This window comes from Pectinophora gossypiella, chromosome 19, assembly GCF_024362695.1.
Source record: "Pectinophora gossypiella chromosome 19, ilPecGoss1.1, whole genome shotgun sequence".
NCBI classification, from domain to species: domain Eukaryota; kingdom Metazoa; phylum Arthropoda; class Insecta; order Lepidoptera; family Gelechiidae; genus Pectinophora; species Pectinophora gossypiella.
The window spans coordinates 2,519,182-2,546,569 of NC_065422.1; the positions used below are offsets into that span (position 1 = coordinate 2,519,182).

General features: G+C 36.4%; 1 protein-coding gene across 3 annotated transcripts; it reads right to left on the minus strand.

Moving 5' to 3' along the window:
- Nucleotides 1–1,321: 1,321 nt before the first annotated feature.
- Nucleotides 1,322–27,221, minus strand: LOC126375570 (uncharacterized). Of its 3 annotated transcripts, none has more exons than XM_050022570.1 (7): nt 27,154–27,221; nt 22,935–23,055; nt 21,688–21,816; nt 16,340–16,449; nt 9,337–9,457; nt 8,450–8,572; nt 1,322–1,850 (listed from the first exon to the last, which is right to left on the minus strand). In XM_050022570.1, exons 2-7 carry the CDS (start codon nt 23,052–23,054, stop codon nt 1,737–1,739), a joined length of 717 nt encoding a protein of 238 aa, XP_049878527.1. In that variant the 5' UTR covers nt 23,055; nt 27,154–27,221; the 3' UTR covers nt 1,322–1,736. The 3 variants fall into 3 exon arrangements, with proteins under 3 accessions (XP_049878527.1, XP_049878528.1, XP_049878526.1); XM_050022571.1 differs by lacking the exon at nt 27,154–27,221 and adding an exon at nt 25,410–25,479; XM_050022569.1 differs by lacking the exon at nt 27,154–27,221 and adding an exon at nt 25,433–25,457.
- Between the last annotated feature and the right edge of the window lie 167 nt (nt 27,222–27,388).

Genomic DNA, 27,388 nt, shown 5'->3' on the forward strand with positions numbered 1-27,388 from the left:
GATAGTTAGCAACCAGCCGATCATCCAAATCCCCTCGCATCAGAGCTTATACGAGTAGATCTCGTAAATGTGGGGAAACGACTGAAGAGAAGCCATGTTGTATAAAGTGGGAGACTGTGACACGGTTGCAGCTCCTGACACGTTACTTTTTTTTTCTTTTTTGGTTTGGTTTTCCCCGAAGGGTAAGGCAAAGGGAACTATGCCCATACAGCCATGTCTGACGTATTTTTTTTTCTTGATGATTAATGAAATGGTGAAAGGTGATGAATGATGATGATGAAACCTAAGCCCCCACCCTCGGAGTAGACTCCTACTCCGAACCCCAAACGAATTAACTCAAAAGTCCGCATAAACTTTTGAGCTATGAAGCGGCTTCCTAGCACGAAGCGAATGTCTTCCGACTAACTTAATGCGATCATTAACCACAAAACACCACTTCGTATTAATTATTTAGATTATTCAATGAAGAAAGCAACTGTCCCGTTCCCGTTTCCCGCTAAAAAGCCTGACACGTTACTTATCTATCTTTTTTTAATTTATTTAGCTTTGACGACAAGGCCATCAGCTTAAAAAGAAACGTTAGTTACAATCCATTTACAATCTCATAAACAATACATTCATGGAACTTATGTTTAAATAAAAAAAGGAAAATATAGCCAGCAACTCAAAAAAAAAAGAAAAGTAACTTAAGTCTAAATACCTACAATACAAAAAAGGCAAATAACATCACTTATCTACTCAACGCAGGAGGAGGAGCTCGGTGGCGCAGCGGTAAACGCGCTCGGCCTGCGATTGTTGAACTTAAGCAACTTTCGCAAAGGACGGTCATAGGATGGGTGACCACAAAAAAAAGTTTTCATCTCGAGCTCCTCCGTGCTTCGGAAGGCACGTTAAGCCGTTGGTCCCGGCTGCATTAGCAGTCGTTAATAACCACCAATCCGTATTGGGCCCCCGTGGTGGTTTAAGGCCCGATCTCCCTATCCATCCATCCATAGGGAAGGCCCGTGCCCCAGCAGTGGGGACGTTATTGGGCTGGTGATGATGATGATGATGATCTACTCAACGAAACTGATTATAGTCTAGAGGACTGATTTTAGTTTCAACCAAGAAAAAAAAGACATAGTTTCGTCATGCTCATTCTCACTTTTTATTGAACACCCCTCGTACATTCTCGCCGCGGGGGGTCGACACATGTCTCACAAGAAATATATTTTGATATAGAAATCACACATTTTCCCCATGATTCAATCAAATCGATTGCTTGAAAGGAATGAAAGAAATCTTAAAATAAATAAAAATATCTTTATTTTTATAAAAATATCTTTATTTTTATTTATTTTTTCTCCGTAAATTACATTACAATCAGGATTATCAGGAGGCCCAAGTTGTAATGTATTCATGTGCTATGTCTGATTGTCAAAATTAAGTTCTGTTTAGTGTAAGATTTGATTTCATTTGATTAATGCATAATATCCCTTAACACGTTCCGGGTTAGAGCGTCGTGAGGTTAATATCAAAATGACACATCAATTTTACCATACATATACAGTTTTTCTCCATACATTTTCTACATGTTTGTAGTAATATATCCCTAGGAAGGTTACAGAACTAGTTACTTTTATATTTATAACAGTAGTTACTTAAGTTTGGATCATAATATACCTAACTTATGAGATTTCCAACTCTTCACTGTCCCCGTGGGTTTTGTCATGTTAGGCCTGTTCAGTGCTCACTGTCTACCCTGCTAGACCGCATGTGACGATGCTCATACAACTCCTAGAACCACCCTCGGGCTGAGCAGCCACAACATTTTTTTTCTTTTTACCATTGGCATCGTAGTGTTTTTCCTCCTGTGAAAGAAATAAAAGAAATAAGTTTAGTCAAGGTCATTCATTTCCGATTCCTGCCTAAAAACTCTTTCGAGGCTTTGTTTGACAAAGAATCCCCTCTACCCCAAGTCAAAAAAAAGAAAAAGTTTAGTCGACCCACCGCCATCGCGCGCGTAACATTGCGATAATTTTAAAAACTAAGTACCTACTTATAAAAAAAGTCTCTTAAAAGTGCATCAGAAGCATTGGAAACAGCAAATAAAAAAAGTCCTGTGAGTCGCTTTACCTTAAGTAGTCGGTATTTTATTTGAAAGTTTGCATTTTAAAATTGTACATTCTTATTTTTTTAACAAGTTTATAGACATGACTAGGCACATCATCCTGGCTGGCAGACGCGATATTTTAAAAAGTTAAATCTTAATTATGGCGTCGTCAGAAGACAGGGAGTGTCGGCGCCGTGCGTGTAGCACGACTTTAATTATTTGTATTTTGAACACATTTGACCATATAAGACCAAATTGACCAAATTGGAGATGTCCTTAGAAAAGGTTTAATACGATCTACTCTGAACCGGCGTGCGTGTATAAAGCGATTGATGAATGTGGAGGAAGCAAGAAAAGTGTGTCAGGATCGAAGCAAATGGAATTCTATAGTCTCTGCTTACCCCGGTGGGAAATAGGCGTGAGTTTATGTATGTATGTATGTTGAGCAAAGTTCCCAAACGGCGATTTCCGCTACGGTGAGTCTCTTTACGGCAAGGAAAGGAAAGTCCCTTCCAATCAAAGTTCCCCAAACACACGATAGATGGCGTTGAACACTGTTAACGTGATAATTATTTATTTATTTATTGCAAAGCCACAGGTTATTATAAAAGGAGTTAAATAATTAATAAAGTACAGGTGACAACCTGCAAGGGCACAGCAATTTAAAGTGTAGAGAGGCTACTAGATACAATAAAAAAAAAATAAATTATATTAGTGTTCTATTCTATGTTAGTAAATTATTTATATAGTGTTAATATGTTAGTTAGTACTTATTATCTATAATATACATATTTTTCTCTACAATTAATCAATAATAGGAACTTTACATATTTTCTTTATCATTAAAAAAATTCTGAAATCGTATAATAACACTTATTTTCTAGGAATTGTTTTAATTTTTTTGATAAATAAAGAAGGATTTTTTATATTTTTTATGTATTTCGGTAGATGATTATATATTCTGATCACCATATGATGGGGGCTTGTCGCTACCAACTTCATCTTGGTAAAAGGTTTTATTATTTTATTTTCATTTCGGTTATTTCTTTTACTATCATTCTCCATAAACGAATATAGTTCGGGGTGTTTATTTATGAATTTACTACTTTCTAATATATAAATACATGTAAGGGTCAATATTTTATGTTTTCTAAAATAGGCCCTACACGACTCTGTTTGTTTAATATTAGTTATTATTCTCACAATTTTTTTCTGGACAATAAAAATATCATCTACCTCACAGCAATTTCCCCAAACAATAATTCCATATGCGAGACGCGAGTATGCATGCATACGCGTAGTAGGCTGCCAAGGCCGTATTGAAGTCTGTTGCTCGTTTTAGCTGCAGGAGAGCATAAGTTACAGATGATAGTTTCTTTTTTAGGGATTGCAGGTGGGGTTTCCAAGTCAAGTTAGTATCTAGCTCGATCCCTAACAGGATAGCACTTTCAACCAATTCAAGATTTGTATTTTTATACGTGTAGGATGGCAGTTGTAACGGCGTCTTTTGTGCAGGCTTAAATTGGATGATTTTTGTTTTTTTGAGATTGAGTTCTAAGTTGTTCTCTTCTAACCAGGACTGAATTTGATTTAGGGTAGAATTCAATTTATGTATAAGTTCACCCGTATTTGCACATGTTAATAATATAGAGATATCATCCGCGAAAACTACGCATGTTTCTGTTATTTTACTAGGAAGGCTGTTTATGTACAGGAGAAATGATACACAACCCAAAACGCTACCTTGAGGGATGGAGGCATTTGATAGGACTCTATCAGATCTGATATATTCAATTTTACCTGTGCCATAATCAGTATTTTTTATTTCTACACATTGTGCGCGATTTTCGAGATAAGATTTAAACCATCGATGGGCTACGCCTCGGATACCTGATTTGTAAAGAATCTTCAATAACGTGGCATGACGAACTCTATCATACGCTTTACTCATGTCCAGTAGGAGGCCTACTGAATATTTCTTTTCATCAATATTTTCGTAGATTTTTTTCATGTATTTGTAGACTGCTAGGGTGGTGCAGCGGTTTTTCCTAAAGGCGTACTGGTTGTCATTTAAAATATTATATTTCTCTAAAAACTTATTTAAACGTGTTACCATAGCCGTTTCGAAAATTTTTGCTGATGTGGGAAGAAGAGTAACTGGTCGATAATTATTTATTTCAGTAGCCGGACCTTTTTTGTGGAAAGGTTTTATTAATGCTATTTTAAGAGCGTCTGGAAAAACACCTTCCAAAAACGATTGATTTATTAGCATTGCGTAAGGTAGAGTCAAGAGGTCAGCACATTTTTTAATAAGTTTTGGTGGGAGCTCATCTATTCCAAACGAGTTTTTATTTTTTAAGTTTCTTATAATGCGATTTACTTCCTTTGTTTCTACGGGGCTGAGAAAAAATGTGTTTAGAACCGATTCCATGTTATCTTGTGATTGTTGAGCTACTCTGCTACTACCTTCACTTCCGATAGATAAGAAAAAGTTATTAAATGTATTTGCAACTATACTTGGATCCTTTATCGTATTATTTGACATCTTTAAAGTAATATTTTTAGTGTTTTTAGCATTACTTTTATTTGTTTCGTTATTAATAATATTCCACGTACACTGCATTTTATTGTCAGAGTTTTCGAATTTTTTCTTATTTAAGATTTTTTTAGATTTACTAATAGTCTTTTTCAGGAGTTTGCTGTATGCTTTATAATGGTTTCGCAAGATTTTATTGTGAGTTTGTAGTGTCAGAAGTTTAAGGAGTCTTTTGTTGTGACAAGATGTTTTTAGACCATGTGTTAAGTATTTTATTTTCTTCGGTTTTGTTTTGTAATTAACGGTTATCTTAGGAATGTGTTTATCGAGTGCATTTTGAAGAATATTATTGAAAATATTATAGTTTTGGTTTATGTCGTAATCTGGATGGAAAATAGTCTCCCAGTTTATGTTAGCTATCTCTTTTTTAAATGGCTCTATGTTACAATCACTATAAATTCTCTTAACAACTGAAAACTTTTTAAGGTTATGCTTTATAGATGGAATTGATAGAATAACACTCCTATGGTCTGAGAAGCCAAAATCATGTACGTTAGCTAATGCCTCTTTTTTACTAAAGTTTACGAAAACCAAATCTATACACTTTGCACTGGTTTTAGTTATCCGCGTTGGTTGTGATACTTTTTGTTGGAAATTATAAGATAACATCAATGTAGACAATCTATTTTTTTCCCGTTTATCTAAGAAATTTATATTCATGTCTCCTGCCACAACAACATTTTTATCAATATCCTTTTTCTCTATTATTTTTAACAGTTTTTCCAAAGAGTTATAAAATACATCAATTTCCTGTCGACTATTCGGCCAGTACAAATTTATAATTAGTAAGTTATTTTTTGGTATCTCAATTGCACATATTTCAAATATCATTTCTGTAGCTAGAGAGGATATATCTAAGCGTTCTCTATATTCCAAACAGTTTTTAATCAATATACATACACCTCCTCCATCATGTACTTCACGACAATAGGAGGCACCTAAGACATAGTTATTAATTCTTAATAGAGCTTGTTTTTCTTTATTTAGCCAGGTCTCGTTTAAACATACAATATCTAAATGAGGTTTTTCTTGCAGAAAATCTTCCAACAGGTGGATTTTATTTGAGATACTTTGCATATTTTGAATCATGATATTAAACTTAGTTTCGAAAGGTGTAGTTTGATTTGCTGGTACTAATGACGGTTTTACAATATTTTTCATTTGGTAACTGCGTCTCCGATAAGTAGTTTGATTGCGGGTCTGATGAAGTTCTGCCAGTTAAGTTTTCTTTTTTTCCTTCTAGTTGCTCTTTATTTTCTGTACATAGTTTTGGTGTATATTCTTTGCCATTAATAATCAGTCTATTTCCATGAAATATAGTATGCTTTCCTTCTTTTCTTGCTTCTTTCAGAATGTGTCTGAGTTTATTCCGTTCTCGCATAGTTTCGTCGTCATACAGCTCAGAAATTGCCAGTCCTGTATTCATAAAAGCTTGGCGGTTATATAGTAAGTAGTTCGTCATCCGCTTGCTTATGAGTTCAATAACTAATGGTCTACGGTTTCCTCTCCTTCCTAATCTTGTTAGATCTTCAATGTAGCCTTCCAAATTGACGTTCATAATGTCTCGAAATATGACAGAGATTCTGTTGTAGAGCTCGCTTTCCGGTTCCCAGGCCAACTCCTCCAAACCATACAGGACAATTTTTTTGCTGAAGTCCATTTGCGAAGGGGTAAGGGGGTTGTTCTGGCAGGTTTTTTGTAGATTCTGTATCTGAATTTTTAATGCCTTGTTTTCGCTGTCGAGGTTGTTTATTCTTTTTTCTAGCTCTTTAATTTCCGCTTGGATCTGGTCTTCTTTTATAGTAATTGAGAAAAGTTTCTCATCTATATCTTGTTTTGCCTTTGACATAGAGCTTTTTATTTCTTCTTGGATCATCGCTCTCAGATCTGAATTTATTTTAGTAAGTATATTTAATTTTTGTTTCTCTAGCTTTTTGTCTAATAAATCACTTATTTGCTGTAGGGTTATTGTATTTGTAGTTTCAGTCGGAGGTTTAGAGAAGCGTGAATGGGTCCGCGTATTTCCAGAGTCAATGTGGCTGTCATCCTTAGAGCTGTCATCTAAAAATTCTTCGGTGGATGAATTGGCGATATCTACAGTCGGAGTATCTATTTTTGGTTTTCTATGGGTGACGTTCAAATGATCGGCAGATAAAATATTCAAGGAGCTGGATGGATTCGTGAGCTGTTTCACCGGTGTGTCGTCTGTTCTCTGTGCTCGTCGTTTAGCTGATCGGCATCCAGGACAGTTCCACACTCTGTCCAAATTATGTCTATTAGCTGAAAATTGTTCCTGCGTAAGGTTCAGACACTGGAAGTGATAGTATTTCGTACAATCCACACAGGTCAAGACATCACTGATGTTGATATGTTGTTTACACGCTTCACAGTTCCTCATTTTGTATGTATCTTTTGTTTATCAATTATGTTTTATAGTGGCTGTTTTATTTCTAATCGTGAAACCGATATCTCTTAGTAGGTACCTATTGGTCATTAGTTGTTCTAATGCAGTGATCTCTAATGGTGCATTATAGCGTTACTGCTTCAGAAACTCTACACTAGATGGCGTTGAATAGATAGTGACATCTAGTTAAAATTTGTAGAAATACCCTTTCCGCTATTCGGCAATAGATGGCGTTGAAATAGTGGTGACATCTAGTGGTCTTTTATAGAATTTCTCTTTCAGTTTCACAGCACTAGATGGCGTTGGCGTGAAAAAAATAGTGTTCTGTGATTGGTTATCCCCAGTGCTTATGGTTTTTAAAACAGACTCAACGGAACTTGATTATAATTTTATCATAAAAAGTACGTTTCACTGAGAGTTTTTGTCATTTTATAATTGTTTTTATGTCTAGTAGACCCAGTAATTAATTTTTGGTACTAATCACAAAGTTCACTGTACTCAAAAGTCACTTAATACACCTCGATAATAATCGAAAACATTGTCCAAAATAATTGTTTTACTGTATCACAAACACTTATGCATGGTTTTCACAACCAATTTTACAACACAGACACATTTCCGGCTTTTAAATTACACTTAAAGTATTTTTAATTACAAATTTATACGGACTCGATGTTTACAGTGCAGAGCTAGCGCCCTCTTTTCATTACCTATTTTCCCATTGCTGAGGTACATAATTATACAAAAATGTTTAATATTTGGATCACATTATGTATAGAATGATGTTGCTACCTATATTGCTTCTCTTTATTTGATCAGAATAATAATGGATGGAAGTTGTAATTGTACCTTGGTGTAATAAAAAGGGACAGTCATCATTTATTCCCAAAAACAAAGATAAAAGATGCATAATGTCTGTTATCCATGAAATTAGAAGTTAAAAGAAATTAGAAGAATTAAAAAGAAAAAAGAAAGAAGAAGAATTAAAATTAGAAGAATTTGAAATTAGAAGTTTAAACGAAGAAAAAACTACCATCTATCTATTGTTACCACCTATCGTGTTTTTGGGGAACGCCGATTGGAAAGTCCCCCAGTGGCTTGACGTCGCGTCTGCCATTTGCTTGTTCAAGGCACAATTTTAATCACGCTACATGGGATAATATCTCCACTGAAACAATTGCATTTTTCAGATTGCACATGAGCGAGATGCCTATTTGATTCGGCCGGTTATTCTTTCTTTTTAAAATTGACAGTTGTCAATCATCTGTCCCTTTCCTTTTCAGCGAATAAGAAAATGACTACTATAACATAAAATAAATTTAGGTGTCTGCAGGAATCGAGGCCAATGATACCCTACCTCGATCAGCTCTCCGATCTTGTACTTGGCGAGGATGATCTTGGCGTCAGAGCTGTGGCCGCGGAAGTCTTTAGTGGCGTCTTTCCCGCCGGATTTCACAACCGTGTCTGGGCCGCCAGGGTGCTGAGGAAGCAACGAAAAGCATACCACAGGTAAGTGGACTTGGTAGAATTAATTTGGAACCATTAGGATAGACTTGAATTTTTTCTGCGTTTGGAACTAAATCACAAATCCTAAATGGTACCAAATAAAAAGTATAAATGCTAATAAGGAACTTTCAAGTCCACGTTCTCAAAAAAAATAGATGGCGCTGTATACCTTTAACGTAATAACAACCTATTTTCTCATTGCTCGGGTAAATATGTACTTCTTTATTCAAAAATAGAATGTAATGGCAGAACCACATACAGCGTGTTAGTGACGTAACGGATACCAAAGGGGATGGTTCAGACCAAGATTCTGAGTTAATATCAAGTGGAATTTTCCGTCGCAAAATTCATGATTTTATTTGTTTTTTAAATTATTTATAATTCTATACATACATACATAATTCACGCCTATTTCCCACCGAGGTAAGCAGAGACTATACAATTCCATTTGCTTCGATCCTGACACACTTCTCTTGCTTCTTCCACATTCATCAATCGTACACGCACGCCGGTTCGGAGTAGATCGTATAAAAATCGTGAATCGTGATTGTGTAATTCTATACTTTTGCGATGAAAATTCCACTTGATATTAACTCAGAATAATCAACTGAATGATCCCTCTCAGTATTCGTTACGATGCCAATTACAGCCCATACAAGTACATACGGTAGCCATACAAGTAGTTATGGGTGTTAGTGACACCATAAGGAATACTGAGCGGGATGAAAAGCACCTCACCTCATTTGGGTAGTCAGTGACATCATACACGGAGTCCTTGATGATCATCCACAGTGGGCTTCCATTTTTACCAGTGCATGTCGCCACGTCTGCCCGCGTGAACTGCTTCACGTCACCCATACTGAAACCATCACGCCATCATCATAAACACGCTGGACAATGTAGGTTAAATCTTCTATCGTGTGGGTTGTGAGGTGAATTACCATCCTCATCAACCCTGGTGTCAAGCTGGCGTGCCTTTTGGTGGCAGATTGTCTGGGTAGCGATATGACTACGGTTTGTCTAGTTTATGTTTTGTTTCATCCAACCAAGAAAAATCAGCCAAATACAGGTTGTATTTCGCGGGTCGGATAGTCAGACAGGCAGTCGTTTCTGTAAAAATGCTTCTGTTAAATCTTCAAGTTCTGTAAGCGGACCGTCTCAAAACGGAATAACCCTAGGGAGATAAAGAAACTTAAAAAAGGGAAGCTAAAATTCGATTAGGTCTTTCCCTCGTAATGAGATTATAAGTACATAGGTACATTTTTTTTAGAGATCTCGATTGTCGTTTTTTATAAGGAAGTGAAAGAATTGGCCTTTGATAGACAAAAATGGAGAATGCTACACCGACAAGAGTGTAGGTAAATTAGTGATGAGGATAATATTTTTAGGCATATGTTATGATGACTAAAGACCAATAAACATAAGTACTTAAGTGTACACAATCACACATTTTTATCTCTACAACTATTTAACAATTGATAAATTAGCAATATTGTATAAACTTGTCTAATCTATGAAATATTTATGTTGTATTTATGAACGATAACAATAAATTTTATTATACAAAACAGATAAAAATAATATTCGGTGACTAATAGGCTACTTTCCAACTAGTCAAATCAGTTACTTTTTACTAAAGGACGAAACGCGAAATTACTATGGAATTTGTATGAAAACGCAAAAAAAACGTGACAAAATGTCGCACTTGTTATTACATTTTTCTTTATTAAAAACGCGCCAGACTTTTTGCGCGTCGTGTGCGTTACTGCATATAATTCCATAGGTTATATTTTCACAGACTAAAAAGTGCGTCAATGGATAGTCTGTCGTCTGCGCAGGGCCTTAGTGTAAAGATCCGCGGATACGGATACGGATCTTTATTTTCTTAAAAAAAAAAGATTAAAGTTATAGTTATTTCATTGTTATAACAGTAATATTTTATCTCGCTTTCATTATAAAGATCTATCTATCTAAATGTTTGCAATATAAAGGTGCCAAATATTTGATTTTAAGAAATAAAAACAATCTGAATGGAATTTTATAGGTTTTTATTTAATAAATCTACTTAATCACCTGAAAAAGATCCGCGTGAAAAGTAACGGACACGGATACGGATTTTTCTTTTACCTCGGATGTCCGCGGATACGGATACGGATATTCGGAACATCACTAATTGTGATATTTGCGGACGAGTGGAGTGTAAAGTTGAATACTTGTATGGCGCGCGTTTCGCGTTCCCTTGGCCCTTCCAACAACTTTCTTCTATTCCGTGGTTTCAGCCATAGAATTCACTTATCACGCTGGTCTAATAGAAAGCTCAGTGAGGTTGCGATGGATGTACCTCTGACTACCATAATTGCGATATAGTCGCTCCCTGAGTACTTAAGAGATGAAACTAAAACGAATTTATTTATAAAAAATCTAATAACAATGCTAATCAAAAAGAGTTATTATACTGTAGACGAATTTTTAAATGATAAGTTTTAATTTTAATACACATTTCCTCTCTTCCCTTCAACGTTGCTGTGTCCTACAGGGTCCATGTTATAGTTCCTATGCCTATGTAACACCCCATTGTACTACATAACATAACATAACAAATACTTTATTGCACAAACAGGAAAAAACAAAATACAAAACAAAAGAGAAATAGAATACACATGGAATGCAATAAATAATTGAGAATTGAATTGAATTAAGAATTGAAGCTATTCACACGTATCGTAGATAGTGAGCTATCTGAAGTGTTCACACTCAGTAAAGATAGCTATCTCGATACTAATGGTCACGTAAACTGATTATCATCAATGACATGACATGATTTTGCACCGATACGATCCCATCCACCTTGTTCCAGTTAAGAATGTAAGGCTCGCGACCAGTAGGGCTAACAAGCGCAACGTGATAAAATTTTGTCAAGGTCGGTTATCGATTCCGACGATATAATTATGTCGTCTTGTCGACTGATGCTAATAAGTGAACAAAAATAAATCATGTCGTTCTGTTACGAACTAGATAGAATTCAAATTCAAATTCAAAAATATCTTTATTCAGTAGGTAACATAGTTACACTTTGAATCGTCAATTTTACATAACGAACGTCTTATCCGCCTAAAACTACTGCAGATTCTCACAACCTGTATAGCCGGGGAAAAAAAGCTGCAAGAAAAACCTCGGCACAGGGCCCTAGACGTTCTTTAAAAAAATAAAAATAAACATAAAATATTGGTATACAATTGAGTAATTTAGCTGCCTAATATCAGTTCTCAGACAGTTAATCCCATGCATTCATATCTTCTAAATAATCACTAACTTTATAATAACCTTTTTTGTAAAGTTTTTGTTTAACTACTGTCTTAAAACAGTTGAAAGGCAAATTCTGAATGTCAATGGGAATCTTATTGTAAAAAAGTATACATTGCCCCTTAAAAGATTTAGTAATCTTATGTAATCGACTGACTTGTAAAGCAAGTTTATTTTTATTCCTGGTATTAACAATGTGCCGATCGCTATTTTTTGCAAATAATCCTACCTATATGTTAGAACTAAATACGAACTAGGTATTGCAATTGACAATTGCGCATATAAAAGTAAGTGCGCAATGCAAAAAATGACCCCAATAATAATAATAATATGTGTGTTGTTACAATTGTAGTTGGATGGAATGTACTTGTTTATGTATTTTTATTTAATAAATAATTTATGATTAGAAAAAAAATGACAAATATCAATAAGTATTGCTTTTTAGATGAATTGCTGCGATGTGGCCTTTTTAACCCCTCGGAGGTGGATTACCAAATTACCAACTTCTTCAACCCTGGTATCAGAGTTACTATTGAGCTGTCAAACGCCTTTAACATGTCTCATGTAACACCAAAAATACGTTGTTACATCAGTGAATAGTAACATTATTATAACCATGACAGTAGACCCTGTCACAGTCACCAACCCTGGTGGTGAGGTTACTCATCAACCATTGACAACCCACTCGACAGAAGAAGTCTGATACGTTAGCCATATAAGATTTATCATACTAAAGTAATTCTAAATACGAGTATTTATTTTATTTACTTTATAATTATAATTATTATCAATGATAAAAAAGTAATTACAAATACTAACCGTGTTAACGTCCTTAAATAACATAATTAAGTGAGTCACAAACGATACGAGTAACTCAGACACATACATTCACGCCCCTATTCCCTATTAGGGTGGCCAGTACCACTAGTGACCAGAATATAACTTCAAGCATGAATACAGGGTGTTAGTGACATCGTAACGAATACTGAGGGGGATGATTCAGACCATGATTCTGAGTTGAATTTCCAGTGGAATTTCCCGTCCGAAAATTCATTACAATTTTAGTTTTCTTTTTAATTATTTTCCGTCGGAATCTTTTGTCACGGAAAATTCCACTTGATATCAACTCAGAATCATGGTCTGAATCATCCCTTAAAGTTTTCGTTACGATGTCACTAACACCCTGTATACCGTACGGTCACACCCTGGACACTCCATACAAAAATCTAATTCTTACCTAACGCGTAAGTGCCAACGAGACAGATCATCCGTGCTCTCCCTCTTACTCCTTAGCGTCTTACGGCCGTTGAAGACTAAAGTTTGGCTAAAAATCCCATTGAATTCACTGGGTTGACCCCGCCGGCTCTAGTTGGCCCGAAACGTCTCAACAGGGTCTCACCCGGTGGGCTACATACGTTAGGGACTATGGGACTTTATGTAGGTGGTAGAGTAAAGATAAAATCACTCGTAATGTTCAACGTTTTCTTGTATTTTTAAATAAATTATAATGCAGAACACTCTCTTCTAATGTCTAACAGCCGCCCTCTTCCCCATTCCGCAATCCTCCCTTCTCTCTCGCTCACTCATCACTCTCTCTCTCTCATACACCTTAACATTCCGTTTCATTCAAACTACGATTCCACGTATGTATAGTATGAAGGTATTTAGCATTTACTTGTTTAAAACATATCTTATTAATATGTAATTATATGATTGAAGGGTTGTTTGAGAGCAGAAAATAATAAAAAAGTGGGTAAGGCTCACACCGTAAAATAAAGAAATAAAGAAATTAAGTAAGTATTTATTATCAGAGGACTCCACAGTAACAATAAAAAAATAGTAGGGGAAAAAAATGTCTTATTACACGAAATTACAAATTAACAGAAACGTAAAAATAATAATAAAATATAAGTAAAATGTTGGTCGTAACAGTCATGTGGCGGTGGTAAATACTTACAAAGGAATAATCCAAATCTTTTATAAATAATTTAATAAAAAATAATTTAATACAACACCTTATTTATTTTATTTTAGGTTTTTATTTTGTTTTTTTATTTAATTTAAATTTAATTTAGTAACCCTGACACCAGGGTTGATGAAGTTGGTACTCCGCCTCACAACCCACTCGATAGAAGAGAATTAATATATAAGTAGTATAGTCGTTTAATATAGAGGTGGAACCTGGAGCCTGACAGAGGGCAGCAGTAACTGTCAGTACTATTCAGAGGCGGAGAACACGACTTTGAAATATACTTCTCTGGGCGCCATCACACTCGCGTCAGAGTACTGCGGGGCGGAAGGCAAGAGGGAAACCACTGCCCTATTTTTCCCTAAAAAAGTAGCATGGAGAATGCTGCACCACACCGACGAGAGAGTGGCTATAAAATTAGTAATGAATATCTAATATGATATTATATTTATTATTATAAAATGTTATATCTTATCGAAAAGGTTGTTATTACATTAAATTAATTAATTAATTTAACAATTCATTTCAAACAATTCTCAAGCTCATAATTACAAAATCAAAATGCACTATAAAAGTAAGTAGTAAATAGAATTAATTACATTAAAACAATCAAATAAATATATAAATTTATTTATTAATAAAAACTTAGCTTAACTTTATCAAATAAATTAAATAAAATTATTTATCTACCTAGAAAACCTTTAAAAACATTACCCTCCTTTACGTCGCGCATTGGGGTCATAGCACGGAATATAAGAAAGAGTTGCATTTTGTATGAGAACTTCTGTCGCTGGTACAACCTAACTCTCTTTTACTACTACTCCTGCAAACAGATAACTACGATAGCTCTACTTCTCGAATTCCACAGCCACTTCACGGGCAATATATATTTACGGGCACAGCACAGGCACTAACAATGGCTGGCAATGGCTTTGGCTGTCGAATACAAACTGCCTGCCTGAGTTAATAATAATATATATATTTCTGCTATTTTATCATTACTTTTCGTAAGATACTGCATACAAAAGTATTTTTTTGTTAAATGGCCGAAAATACTAAGGTTTTTAGCTTTCCTGTGAAAACATCCTTTTAATATATACTATCGCAGAGCTCCGTGCGTTGTAAAGTTTGCGGACGAATGGAGTGCAAAGTTGAATACTTGTATGGCGCGCGTTTCGCGCTCACTTGGCCCTTTCAACCTCATGCTTCTATTCTGTGGTTTAGTCGGATGAGATGTTCATTACGTAAACATGACGATTCAAAGTGTAACCATGTTTCATACTGAATAAAGAATTTATTTGCTAGTTGTATGGCGCGCGTTTCGCTCACTTTTCGCGTTTCCAAACTCTCTTCTATTCCGTCGGAAATGGCGTATGAATTGATGAACATACCTGTAAGTGTTGATAGTGTAGCGTGGACACGATCAAGCTCCTGACTGCCACCAACGAGTGCTGATCAGCAAGCTAACTGATTGATACTGAGACGCTGATAACAGCTGATAATGACTGGTAGGTATCCACATAGTGCTGAGTCAGTATGCACTAGCTCTGTCAGTTGTTATGTGACGTCGCTTTAGGAAAACCCAATTACAAGTAGGTATATTTTATGAATCATAAAATTACATACAAACAATATGTATTATATTTATGTTGATGTAACATAAACAAGGAAGGAAGGAAGGAATTGGCCTTTGATAGACAAGAATGGAGAATGCTACACCGACAAGAGCGTGGCTTTTAATTAGTGATGATGAACATAAACAAAAACAGAAAGCTCGGTGAGGCGTGGGTACTTAGTTCATCTTGCGATGGACCTCTGACTATTCCCATTGGGATAAAGTCGTGTGTAGTAGTGAAAACAAATCATAATATAAATAAACTAGCCTATATACATCCCTCTGCTGGGAACAAGCCTCAATAAACCGGAGGGAGTATTGAGTATACTCCACCACGCTGCTCCACCGCGAGTTTGTAGCCCGATTGGACTAGTAGCCCAGTACCAACAGTTTAATGTGCCTTCTGAAGCACAGAATCATGTTACTTTTCCGGACAATCAGGTGAATCATGCCTATAATGCAATGTCTTTACCAAACAAAGAACAGTCTCTCAAAATAACTTCGACAATGTCCCCATCGGATATCGAACCCGGATATGGGTACAGATCGTCCCAACGCTCTCGTCCTAATCCAACCTAACCTAACTTAACCACTAGAACCACAGAGGCTGCTAAAATATATATAAAAAAATCACAATTCAAATTGTCCTCATGCCAGACAGTTGGTGTAGGAAATGGAAGACAGCTTTAAATAATAATATTTACATTTTGTACAATATTTTAGTATAAATTATTGAACGCATCTTATGATTATTAATTATTAAAAAATCATTATGAATCTGTAACCGGTAAACTTATGAGATTTCCAACACCACACCACTCTGCCTCCAATTGCATATTATAAGCCCTGACTACCCTAATAGACCGCATGTGACGATGTTCAAACAACCCCTGGAGTCTCCTTCGGGCTGGGCGGCTACCACCCGCTTTTTTTTCTTGCCATTAGCATCGTAGTGTTTATCCTCCTGTGAAAGAACAATAAATTAATTTTAGAATCAACCACAAGAATCAAGCCACATCGAAGCAATTCATCTAAGACCGAATGTTCTTTATAAATCCAAACCCCATTGTTTGACTATTGTGTGTGGAAATCTCGGTCTTAAGAGGCTAAAAATGCAAAATTGCTATTTGACAGCTGCGCGCAATACCAACAAATGTCAAATAGCAATATTGCTTTTTTTAGATGAATGAGAGACTTCCCAGGCTATTTTCCTCAAAAACAATGTAAGTAGATGGCACCGTACAATACAACAATACAAATACACTTTATTGCACCAAAATAAAAAAGAAATAATTACAAAAGACTCTTAACTAAGTACATGGCAAATGGCGGCCTTGTCGCTTAAAGCGATTTCTTCCAGACAACCATAAGGTGAGGAAGAGTGTAAAATTTAAAAGATTGCGGGTACAAAATATAAGTACAACTTACCAATAGATACATACAAATAAATAAAGATAAAAGAAAAGATTCCCCGATTTTCCGAGATTTGCCGTAAAGATTTCCCTTCGTTTAACCTTCTAATTTCGATAACACTTATACATCTTTTGTATTTGTTTTTGGGTATAAATGACTAACCTTTTAATACACCCAGGCACAATTACATCTTCCACCTATAGTTATTCTGATCAAAATAATGAGAAGCAATGTAGGATAACAATGTAATTCTATACATAATGTGATCCAAATATCAAGCAACAATTATTTTTATATATGATGTGGCCTTTTTAGCGGTTCTCTATTTATACTCATAAAATTATATATAATAAATTACCATGGCATAATGTTACTTGTCCTATTATTAGTTACGCATAGTATTAATTTGTCATAACTTTTCAAGCATAATTTTGAAATTCATAACTACTATAAGCATAATAATTAATGACAATAATGATATATAAGCATAATTATTATAAGCATAAAAACTATACTCCAAATAAGAAAAGTTTTGGCACAACTTTGAACATTTCGGAAACTTACTTTTTCCTTGGCTGCATTTGGTTCATGATTGTAATTTTTATATTTTTTGTGGTCATCATTCAGTATACGTGTGTAAGATAAACATGCTGGCGGCGTAGGGCCGCACCCTAACCTACTGTTATGCCTTGTAAAAAATATGACAAAACACTATTATTCTAAAAAAGAATTATGAATACCTATTTATATGCGAATCAAATTAATACCAACAAATATTAGTCTAAACATAAGTTATACCTAACAAACTAGTATTCTTAGATGTTATTATGGGAAAGTACTATTATGCTAAAAAACGTTATGCAAAAAAGATTATGGTAATTAAAATTATGACAAAACCATTTATGCATTTTAAGAGAATCCCCTTTTTAGCTCCTAAGTTCAATCGTTAGTTCGCGGTTTGTCAGGAAATAAAAACATACATAGACTTACATCAACTCACGCTTATTTCCCACCGGGGTAAGCAGAAACTATGGAATTCCATTTGCATCGATCCTGACACATTTCTCTTGCTTCCTCCACATTCATCAATCGTTTCATACACGCACGCCGGTTCAGAGTAGATCGTACTGAACCTTTTCTAAAAACATCTCCAATTTCCAATTTTATTTTTTCCAGGAGGGAAACCACTGCCATATTTTTACCTAAAACGTAGCATAGAGAATCAATGCTACACCGACAAGAGCGTGGCTCTTAAATTAGTGATGAGCGGTAAGTACTTCTCAGTCTTCTTCTTCTATCGTGTGGGTTGTGAGGTAAATTACCAACCTCATCAACCCTGGTGTAAGGGTTACTATTGAGCCGCCAAAGGCCCCTGACATGGCTCATGTAACGACTACTTACTTACATCAGTAAGAAGTAACCGGGACCAACGGCTTAACGTGCCTTCCGAAGCACGGATCATTAGTTACTTTCGGACAATCTGGTGATCAGCCAGTAATGTCCTAACCAAACTAGGGATCACAAAGTGATTTTTGTGATATGTCCCCACGGAGATTCGACCCCGGGACCTCCGGATCGTGAGCCCAACGCTCAACCACTGGACCACGGAGGCCGTTGAAAGGACTCAAGTTATCTAACTGTTTTATCTGTGATTTAAGCTTAAAATAAGTAAAAGTACATACTTAAGTAAATAATTAATGATGACAACCATTAGGATAATCCAGAGCGGATGTATAAGAACTCCCCGTACGGGCATTTACACAGTGAGTATGTATAACTAATTATCTTAAAGAAAAACATTGTAGAAGAAAAAAATGTTGAGGAAATCTGTTGTGACTTCCGTTCGTCCTTCCGTCGTTTCCACCGGGAATCAAATTGTCAGCGAAACGAGCTGATGACGAGTGAGGAGGATTACCAAGCTCAGCAACCCTGGTGTCAGGTTTATTACTGAGCCGCCATAGGCCCCTGACATGACTCATGTATCAACTACGTACTTACATCAGTAAGTAATAATAGGCATTTTTATCGTTTAGGTAATAATTTAATCTTATAATAAGCTTTTTTACATAAAGTAAGCTTCACATGAGCTTTAAATTTATTTTCTGACAAAAATACAGTCTGGTATTTTATTTTGAAAACGTATACATAACTTTTTGTTTCTTTTTCGTTCATTATATATTTTTGTATATTAGTTTTTATATTGTTTTCTCGTCATACAGCGCATTAGGTTACACTGTGATGTTATATGTACCTTTATAAATAAATAAATAAATCACCCCTAGAAAAGGTAAATTTAATTTATACCAAGGGCTGGTGGTCTTCTTCTATATAGTATACCGAAACCTTCCATTCATCATTATCATCTCTCTAGCGTTATTCCGTTTTCACAGGGTTTGCTTACCGGTTTTTTCCGGTTTTTTACAGAAGTCAATGCCTGCCTTCTAAACCTTTTAAAGGGAAAACCAGCCCAATACCGGATAGGTCGTATAATTATGAAGCGCATTTCTCGGTAATTTCGTTTTCCTACGACACTGCATGTCATATCCATTTAATACGGTCGTAAGAGATGACTCCAGTAATCTATCCCGGGTCATCTGTGTAACTGTACTTACTAATCAAGTAGCAGATGTCACATCCATAAGTCACAAACCTGCGTTTATATTAGAGGAAGAATTGAGATCGACTTTTATGAGATAGATCTGAAATAACCGCGATCAGATCCAGAATGTTTTAACCTCCTAAGGCCGAGATTTCCAGACACAATAGTTAAACAATGGGATTTGGATTTTACAAGAACATTCGGTCTTACGACTATAAAGAAACGCCAGTAGGCTCTGCACGGTAACCGCGCCGCCTTCGACCAATAGACGTTTGACGTCCATCTACGTAGATAGCATTCGTATCGTTTATTAGTCGAAACGCTCAATATATATCGCGCCGCCCGCGCCCGAGGCACAGTTGTCATGCAGCTGGTCACCCGGCTGGTTAAGACTATTCTAAACCGGTGAGCATGTATGAAGTGTTAAATAAGAGTGAAAGAAGCGAAAGTGGTGTGTCAGGATCGTAGTAAGTGTACCCCAATGGAAAATAGGCGTGATCTTAAGTATGTATTATTAAAGTTAATACACATAAACATAACATAAACAGCCTATATGCGTCCCACTGCTGGGCACAAGCCTCCCCTCAATCAACCGGAGGGGGTAGGCGGTATTAAAGTGAATATAAAATTAATATAGAAATAGTTTATTTTAAAAGGACGCCACACAAAAATATGAGACAGTAACATTATTTAAAAAATATATATAATGTTGGTGACATCGTAACGAAAACTTTGATGGATGATTGATACCATGATTCTGAATTCGAAGTATAGAACAGAAAATAATTGAAAAAAAACTAAAAAAATCATGAATTTTGCGACGGAAAATTCAAATAGATATCAACTCAGTATCATGGTCTGAATCATGCCCTTCAATATTCGTTACGATGTCACTAACACCCTGTATAATGTATATTATTATTAGGTGTGATTTAACTATTTAAACCGTATGTAGGCGTCATTTTATTATTTAACCTATTTAGCCTATTTCCCATTGGGGTAGGCAGGGAGCACGGAGATACACTTACTACGATCCTGGGACACCACTATCGCTTCTTCCACTCTTCGGAAAAGGGTGGACACCTTTTCCCGCTTCAGCTTATCACCCAACGCACAACATTACATCATCTCGATTAGGCTGCCTTTTGTTTACTGTCACCCGTCGCACACCCCACCATAGTAATGGATTACAACTGCTAGTACGTCAAATGGATGAGACTGTTGCGTCGAGGACTAACAGCTGCGACAGCGGAGACTGAGGAATATAGTTTAATTCCCGTCATCAGTACCAGTGATGGACCGTTCCCGAGAATGTTCCCACTTTTTTCGAAAAGACGCAAAACTTGTGTAAAAGGAGATCTGTTACTTAACCTTTAGGCAGATAAGACAGATAAAGAAAAACAGCTAGTGGCTCATCACTGGTCAATACTAAGGCGATTGTCACTTTTAAAGATTCAGGCACTTTATACATAGTAAACTATTTTCAACGACACATTATTAAAAAAAAACATATTAAAAAAAAATGATAGTGAAATGAGGGTAGTTACACCTACAACACTTGCGCAATGACAACCACTCGCCGCGCCAGTCATACCGCGACCACGGTCGCTGCGACGCGGCCGAAGCGGCGGGAAAAACTTATTTAACATTTGATCGCGTATCGACCGTTCGACCGTACGACCGCATATTATGTTAGAAAGGATATTAATCCTTCTGTCGGTTTTTGCGACATGCCTGGAAAGATTAAGCAGCTTAGAAACCACAAATTACATATGTATGTATGTGTATAATAGATATATAATTTGGACACTGACACAAAAAGACAGAGAAAGGTGTTGGAGGAAGATGGCAAGAATAAGTTGTGGGGACAGAAAGGATTACTAATGTGGAAGTGCTAGTAAGAGTAAGGGAAAAGAGGCAAATATTGAGAGTTATTGAGAACAGAAGAGCCAAGATGATTGGACACTTAATAAGACACGACGAATTTATTAAAAACATCATAGAAGGGAAGCTACAAGGAAAGAGAGGAAGGGGAAGACCAAGAAGAGCTTACATGGAACAGATCAAAGAGAAGGCGAACGTGTCTTATAAGGGAGTGAATGAATTGGTCTTTAGACAAGAATGGAGAATGCTACACCGACAAGAGCGTGACTCTTAAATTAGTGATGGTAGCAAATATGTGTGGTATACCTCGACCAGCTCTCCGATCTTGTACTTGGCGAGGATGGCCTTGGCGTCGGAGCTGTGGCCTACGTCATTGAAGTCCGTGGTGCCATCTCTGCCGGCGCGGTCCTGCAGCGCGTCGACGCCGCCGGGGTGCTAAAAATATTAACAATTAGGTATTTAGTTCAATGTACTAAGGTCTGGGGTGTTTGTGTAACTTAATTTATATCTTGACTGATAAAAAGCCTATCCCGTCACATAACAATATACAATACAAATATTTTATTTATTATATTTATTTTATTTCCATAATTCTTAAACAATATCTTTACAGGTATACCCAATGCGATATCGATACATAAATGCGATTAAATATTTTATAAAACAAAGTATGAACACACCCACAACATAACATCTATTACCCACTGAAATAATTTAGAGACCGTTATGCACACAACATACATAACAAGTTTTACACACTAGAACGAAGGATACAATACAATCTGGCGGCCTTAGTGCTAAGCAACAATTTCTTCCAGGCAACCAGTGGCAAGAAAACATTTATCACAATTGGTGCGAGACGGACAGTATAATAATAATTATATAGGTTGAGGAGCTCGGTGGCGCAGGGGTAAACGCGCTCGGTCTGCGATTGTTGAAGTTAAGCAACTTTCGCAAAGGCCGGTCATAGGATGGGTGACCACAAAAAAAAAAAAAGTTTTCATCTCGAGCTCCTCCGTGCTTCGGAAGGCACGTTAAGCCGTTGGTCCCGGCTGCATTAGCAGTCGTTAATATCCATCAATCCGCGCTGGGCCCGCGTGATGGTTTAAGGCCCGATCTCCCTATCCATCCACAGGGAAGGCCCGTGCCCCAGCAGTGGGGACCTTAAAGGGCTGGTGATGATGATGATGATGGTTTATAATTATATTATATTGGTTTTGTTTTGCCTTTAATAAAGACTTATTATAATTATTAAATCGGATTTTATATTGTAATGGGTTTTGTTTTGCCTTTAATAAAGAATTATTCTCTAAAAAACTCAAACTCTATTGTATATATTATACACATATAGAGAGTAGTTTGTAGTTTTAGAGTTATAATATACACATGAAATTTTTAAAATAATATGATAAAAATACATAATAAAGTACAATACAATGCTATTTAAAATTTCCGTCTTGGTGCAAGTGCAGCCAGCGATCGTCGGGTTTCTTCGTACAGCCAGTGACTAAGAATAGGACTTATTATAATACGCCATAAGTAATGATGCAGACCTCGTTGACGTAGCTGGTGACGTCATAGACAGAGTCCCGTATGATGATCCACAGCGGGCCGCCTCCTCGGCCCGTGCAGGTCGCCACGTCCCCCCGCGTGAACTGCTTCACTTCATCCATGCTGAAAACATATAAGTCACTGATTTAACATAATCAAACTCAAAAATATCTTTATATCTACAGTTTAGTGGAGGAGCTCGGTGACGCAACGGTATACGCGCTCGGTCTGCGATTGTTGAAGTTAAGCAACTTTCGCAAAGGCCGGTCATAGGATGGGTGACCACAAAAAAAAAGTTTTCATCTCGAGCTCCTCCGTGCTTCGGAAGGCACGTTAAGCCGTTGGTCCCGGCTGCATTAGCAGTCGTTAATAACCACCAATATGCACTGGGCCCGCGTGGTGGTTTAAGGCCCGATCTCCCTATCCATCCATAGGGAAGGCCCGTGCCCCAGCAGTGGGGACGTTAATGGGCTGGTGATTGTGGCTACAGTTTAGTATAGCCGTGGAAAAGTAGCTGCAAGAAAAACCTTGGCACAGTGCCCTAGACGCTCTTAAAAGTAAATACAGTGTATAAGTTTTGCATTGCGCACTTACTTTTATATGCACAAATGTCAAATTGCAATATCGCTTTTTAGATGAATTGCTTCGATGTGGCCTTTTTAGCCAGTGCACTGATATGATTACGTACGTACAAATCAATTCTCAAAGGACACTGTCGTAATCGGCGACCATCGATTTTGAGGTTTCCGTCGAAACAACTATTCATCTAGATATATATTTTTAGTTTTTCATGCTAATCGTATTTATATATAGTGCTCATTAATTAACACTGTAGTACTAATTTAGTATCATATTTCCATTATCCACTTTCTAGAACAAATAAATATAAGTAATGATATTATAAAATTAGTGACATCGTAACGAAAACTTTGAGGTATGACCATTATTCTGAGTATTAGTTATCAAATGGAATTTTCCGTCGCACAAGTATTATCAAGAATATTTCGACAGGAAATTCCACTTGATATCAACTCAGAATCATGTTCTGAATCATCTCCCTCAGTATTTGTTACGATGTCACTAACACCCTGTATTTCATTTCTATTGCTGCACTGGTGCTACCTTCAGCTTGATCAGATAACAAACGTTATTCTTATAAATGATCAATATTTAGTAAGTACATACAGTGCAATGATATTTACATCATCAGCCGTACGACGCCCACTGTTCATTTACATAATAACATAAAATATAAGGAATAATAATATTACGTATAATAATCAGCATATTTGCCATAACAGCTCCATTTAGATATGGAAACAATCTGATTTTTATCTCTATGTATAAATAATTATTTATACAAAATCTCTATGGAGTTTCTCTATGGAAGTGAAACGTGGACTATGACACAGAGAGACAGAGAGAGGTTGGAAGCGTTTGAGATGTGGTGTTGGCGAAGAATGGAGGGTGTATAAGCTGGACTGGTGTCAAATGAAAAAGTGCTGGAAAGAGTTGAAGAAAAGAGAACCATATTGAAGACTATAGAGAACCGGAGAGGAAATATGATTGGCCACCTGATACGACACGATTCATTTATAACAAACATTATAGAAGGAAAAATTGAAGGGAAGAGAGGAAGGGGTAGACCGAGGATAACATTTATGAAACAAATAAAAGAGAAGGTGCAGGTCGTGTCGTATCGGGAGGTGAAGGTTTTGGCGGGAAGAAGAGAGGAATGGCGGTTACTCCACCGACAAGAGCGCAGCTCTTAAATAGAGAGAGAGAGAGAGAGAGAGATAAATTATCAATACACATACAGGCGTTTGTCCCACCGGGGTAAGCAGAGACTATGGAATTTCATTTGCTTCGACAAAGCAGGATGCAACGAACCGTTTGTTCGTGTAGTATGTTATCTACTCGTTTTTATGTTCTCCCTGTGTACAATATACTGTGAAATAACAACATAAAATATCATCACGCCTGCATCCCCCAAGGGGTGGGCAGAGGTGTCTAGCACATCCACTCCTCGCTAGTATAAGTCCCAAGTATGAGCGAGTCTATTACCTTACATTATTAGTATTATGAATTCAAGGTCTTTAAGTGGAAATCAGTGGTTAAATAATGTAATTTTTTTTAAGAAAACCTCGCTTGAAACTAGTTACAGTTCAGGTAAAAATTAGTTGAGTCGATTTTTACTCGGACTGAAATTAATTGTAAGTAATTTGAAATTGAGTCCACTAATTCGATTCGATTTTTATTCGGATTGAAATTAATTGTAATTTCAAACTGAGTCCACTAATTCGATTCGATTTTTATTGGGATTGAAATTAATTGTAATTTCAAATTTACTGCACAAATGCTTACCTGGATTGAAACTCTGTTTCTGTCTGTTGCGGGGTTTTGTTAACAAAAATCCCATCAATGATTTTTCAAAAAGGCTGCGTTGTTTACGCTTACGTGGTTTTTAGTGTACTAACCTAAATAAATAAATGGCGCTTACGTAATTTTTCACTATAAGGCGACTATATTAATAACCACAATGGTCACTTCAAACAGATATAGGTAATCTACGTCGATTTTACACTGATATGATAATATCATCGACGTACATTTTTGCGAATTATCATCATTAAATAATTCGAAAGAAATATTATCAATAGCATGCGTACTGACGTCACGATAAAGTCAGACATAACACAGACGGATATAACTCACGCCCATAATCCCTATCAGGCTGAGTAGAAACTAGTCGCAAGAAGGAACGACCTGCGTGGTCCAGTAGTTGAGCGTTGAGCTCACGATCCGGAGGTCCTGGGTTCGAATTCCTACAGACTTCCGTCGACGTTTCCGTTGCAAAATTCATGATTTTTTGTGTTTTTTTTTAATTATTTTCAATTAAGTATAAATTTTTGCAATGGAAAAATCCACTTGATATTAACTCAGAATAATAAGCTGAATCATCGTCCTCCTCCTCAGTATTCGTACAAGTACGTATGGGTGTTAGTGACATCGTAACGAAAACTTTGGGGGATAATTCAAACCATATTTCTCTTCACTTGAATTTTCTATTGGAAAATTATTTTCAGTTCCTTTTACGATAGAAAATTTCACTTGATACAAATTCAGAATCATGATCTGTATCATCCCTCAAAATTTTCGTAACGAAGTCACTAACACCCTGTATATGCGAGCGAATGGTTTCCTACTCAGTGATTTACTCACTCGTCACGAAATCTCAGAAACTGCAAGTGCTAGGAGTCTTAAATTTGGCATGGGGGTGCTCAAAAATTCAACCCCTAAGGGGGTAAAAAAAGCTGGCAGAGTTTTGAATGAAACTTTACTTAGTTTTAAAACTAGAGTTTCCCGCGAAAGAAGCAGCGGGTAGCAGCTTAAAAAATATTTCAATCATTCAATAATTCTTTATTGCACAAAGACATAAGTAAAGGAAATGTACAAACGAATAAAATAAGCACAATAGGCGGCCTTATTGCTAAACAGCAATTTCTGTCAGGCATCATTAGGGTAAAAGAACTTTATGTATAGGAGCGCGGGATGGTGCAAGACAAATATATATATATAAGTATTAATAATAAATTGTCTTAAGGAGCCTGTACGTGTTGGCTTAGGCCCCACGCACGCCTTCCAAAAGACCGGGATTCCATAGGAGATATGGAAACGACACACATAATAACAATAGAAAATAGATATCTTTAAATTTAAAATCAATTAATGGTGCTAATTCCTGTAAATACCATCTAATTTTATTTTAGGTTATATCTGTCATTTTCTTATCCGCCGAAAAGGAAAAGGACGGGTAATCGACAAGCATAAAATTTATGGAACACACGTCAATTTTAAGCACAAATCTAAAACAACCGTCTAAAAATTCGCCCGTGTTATTCATTTATTTACTCATTCTTCCTAAAATTAAGAGCTGTCAATCATCCGTCCCTTTCCTTTTCGGCGGATAAGAAAATGACAGGTATAACTTAAAGTAAAATTAAGAGATGTCTGCAGGAATCGGGGCCATTATGTTCCTATTATTTTTAATTCAATGTACCTGAGTCTCTACCGGACTTCGTATTCTTAATCTTTATAAAAAAAATGTTATATCATAGGGCTAATGCGATACAGGGGAAATCCTAGTGCAGGGGCCGCTATTAACTTGTGTTAATTTTACTTTATTTGGTAAATAAATATTTTTTATTTTTTTACTCGAACCTGTAAGTGTTTCGGCGTGGCTTCGACACGTGCGAACTCTACTAGCACCAATGCCCCGACTGATTGACACTGATACCCGCTGATAAACTTTGATAGCGACTGATACTCACTGATAAAGGCCCTTAGATGTCGTCGTGTGAGGAAAACCCATTTGTATGACATAATACACGGGTGAGTTTCAAAGCACCGGAAATGAATATCGATATCCAGTTAAACAAACAACATTTGTTTTTTT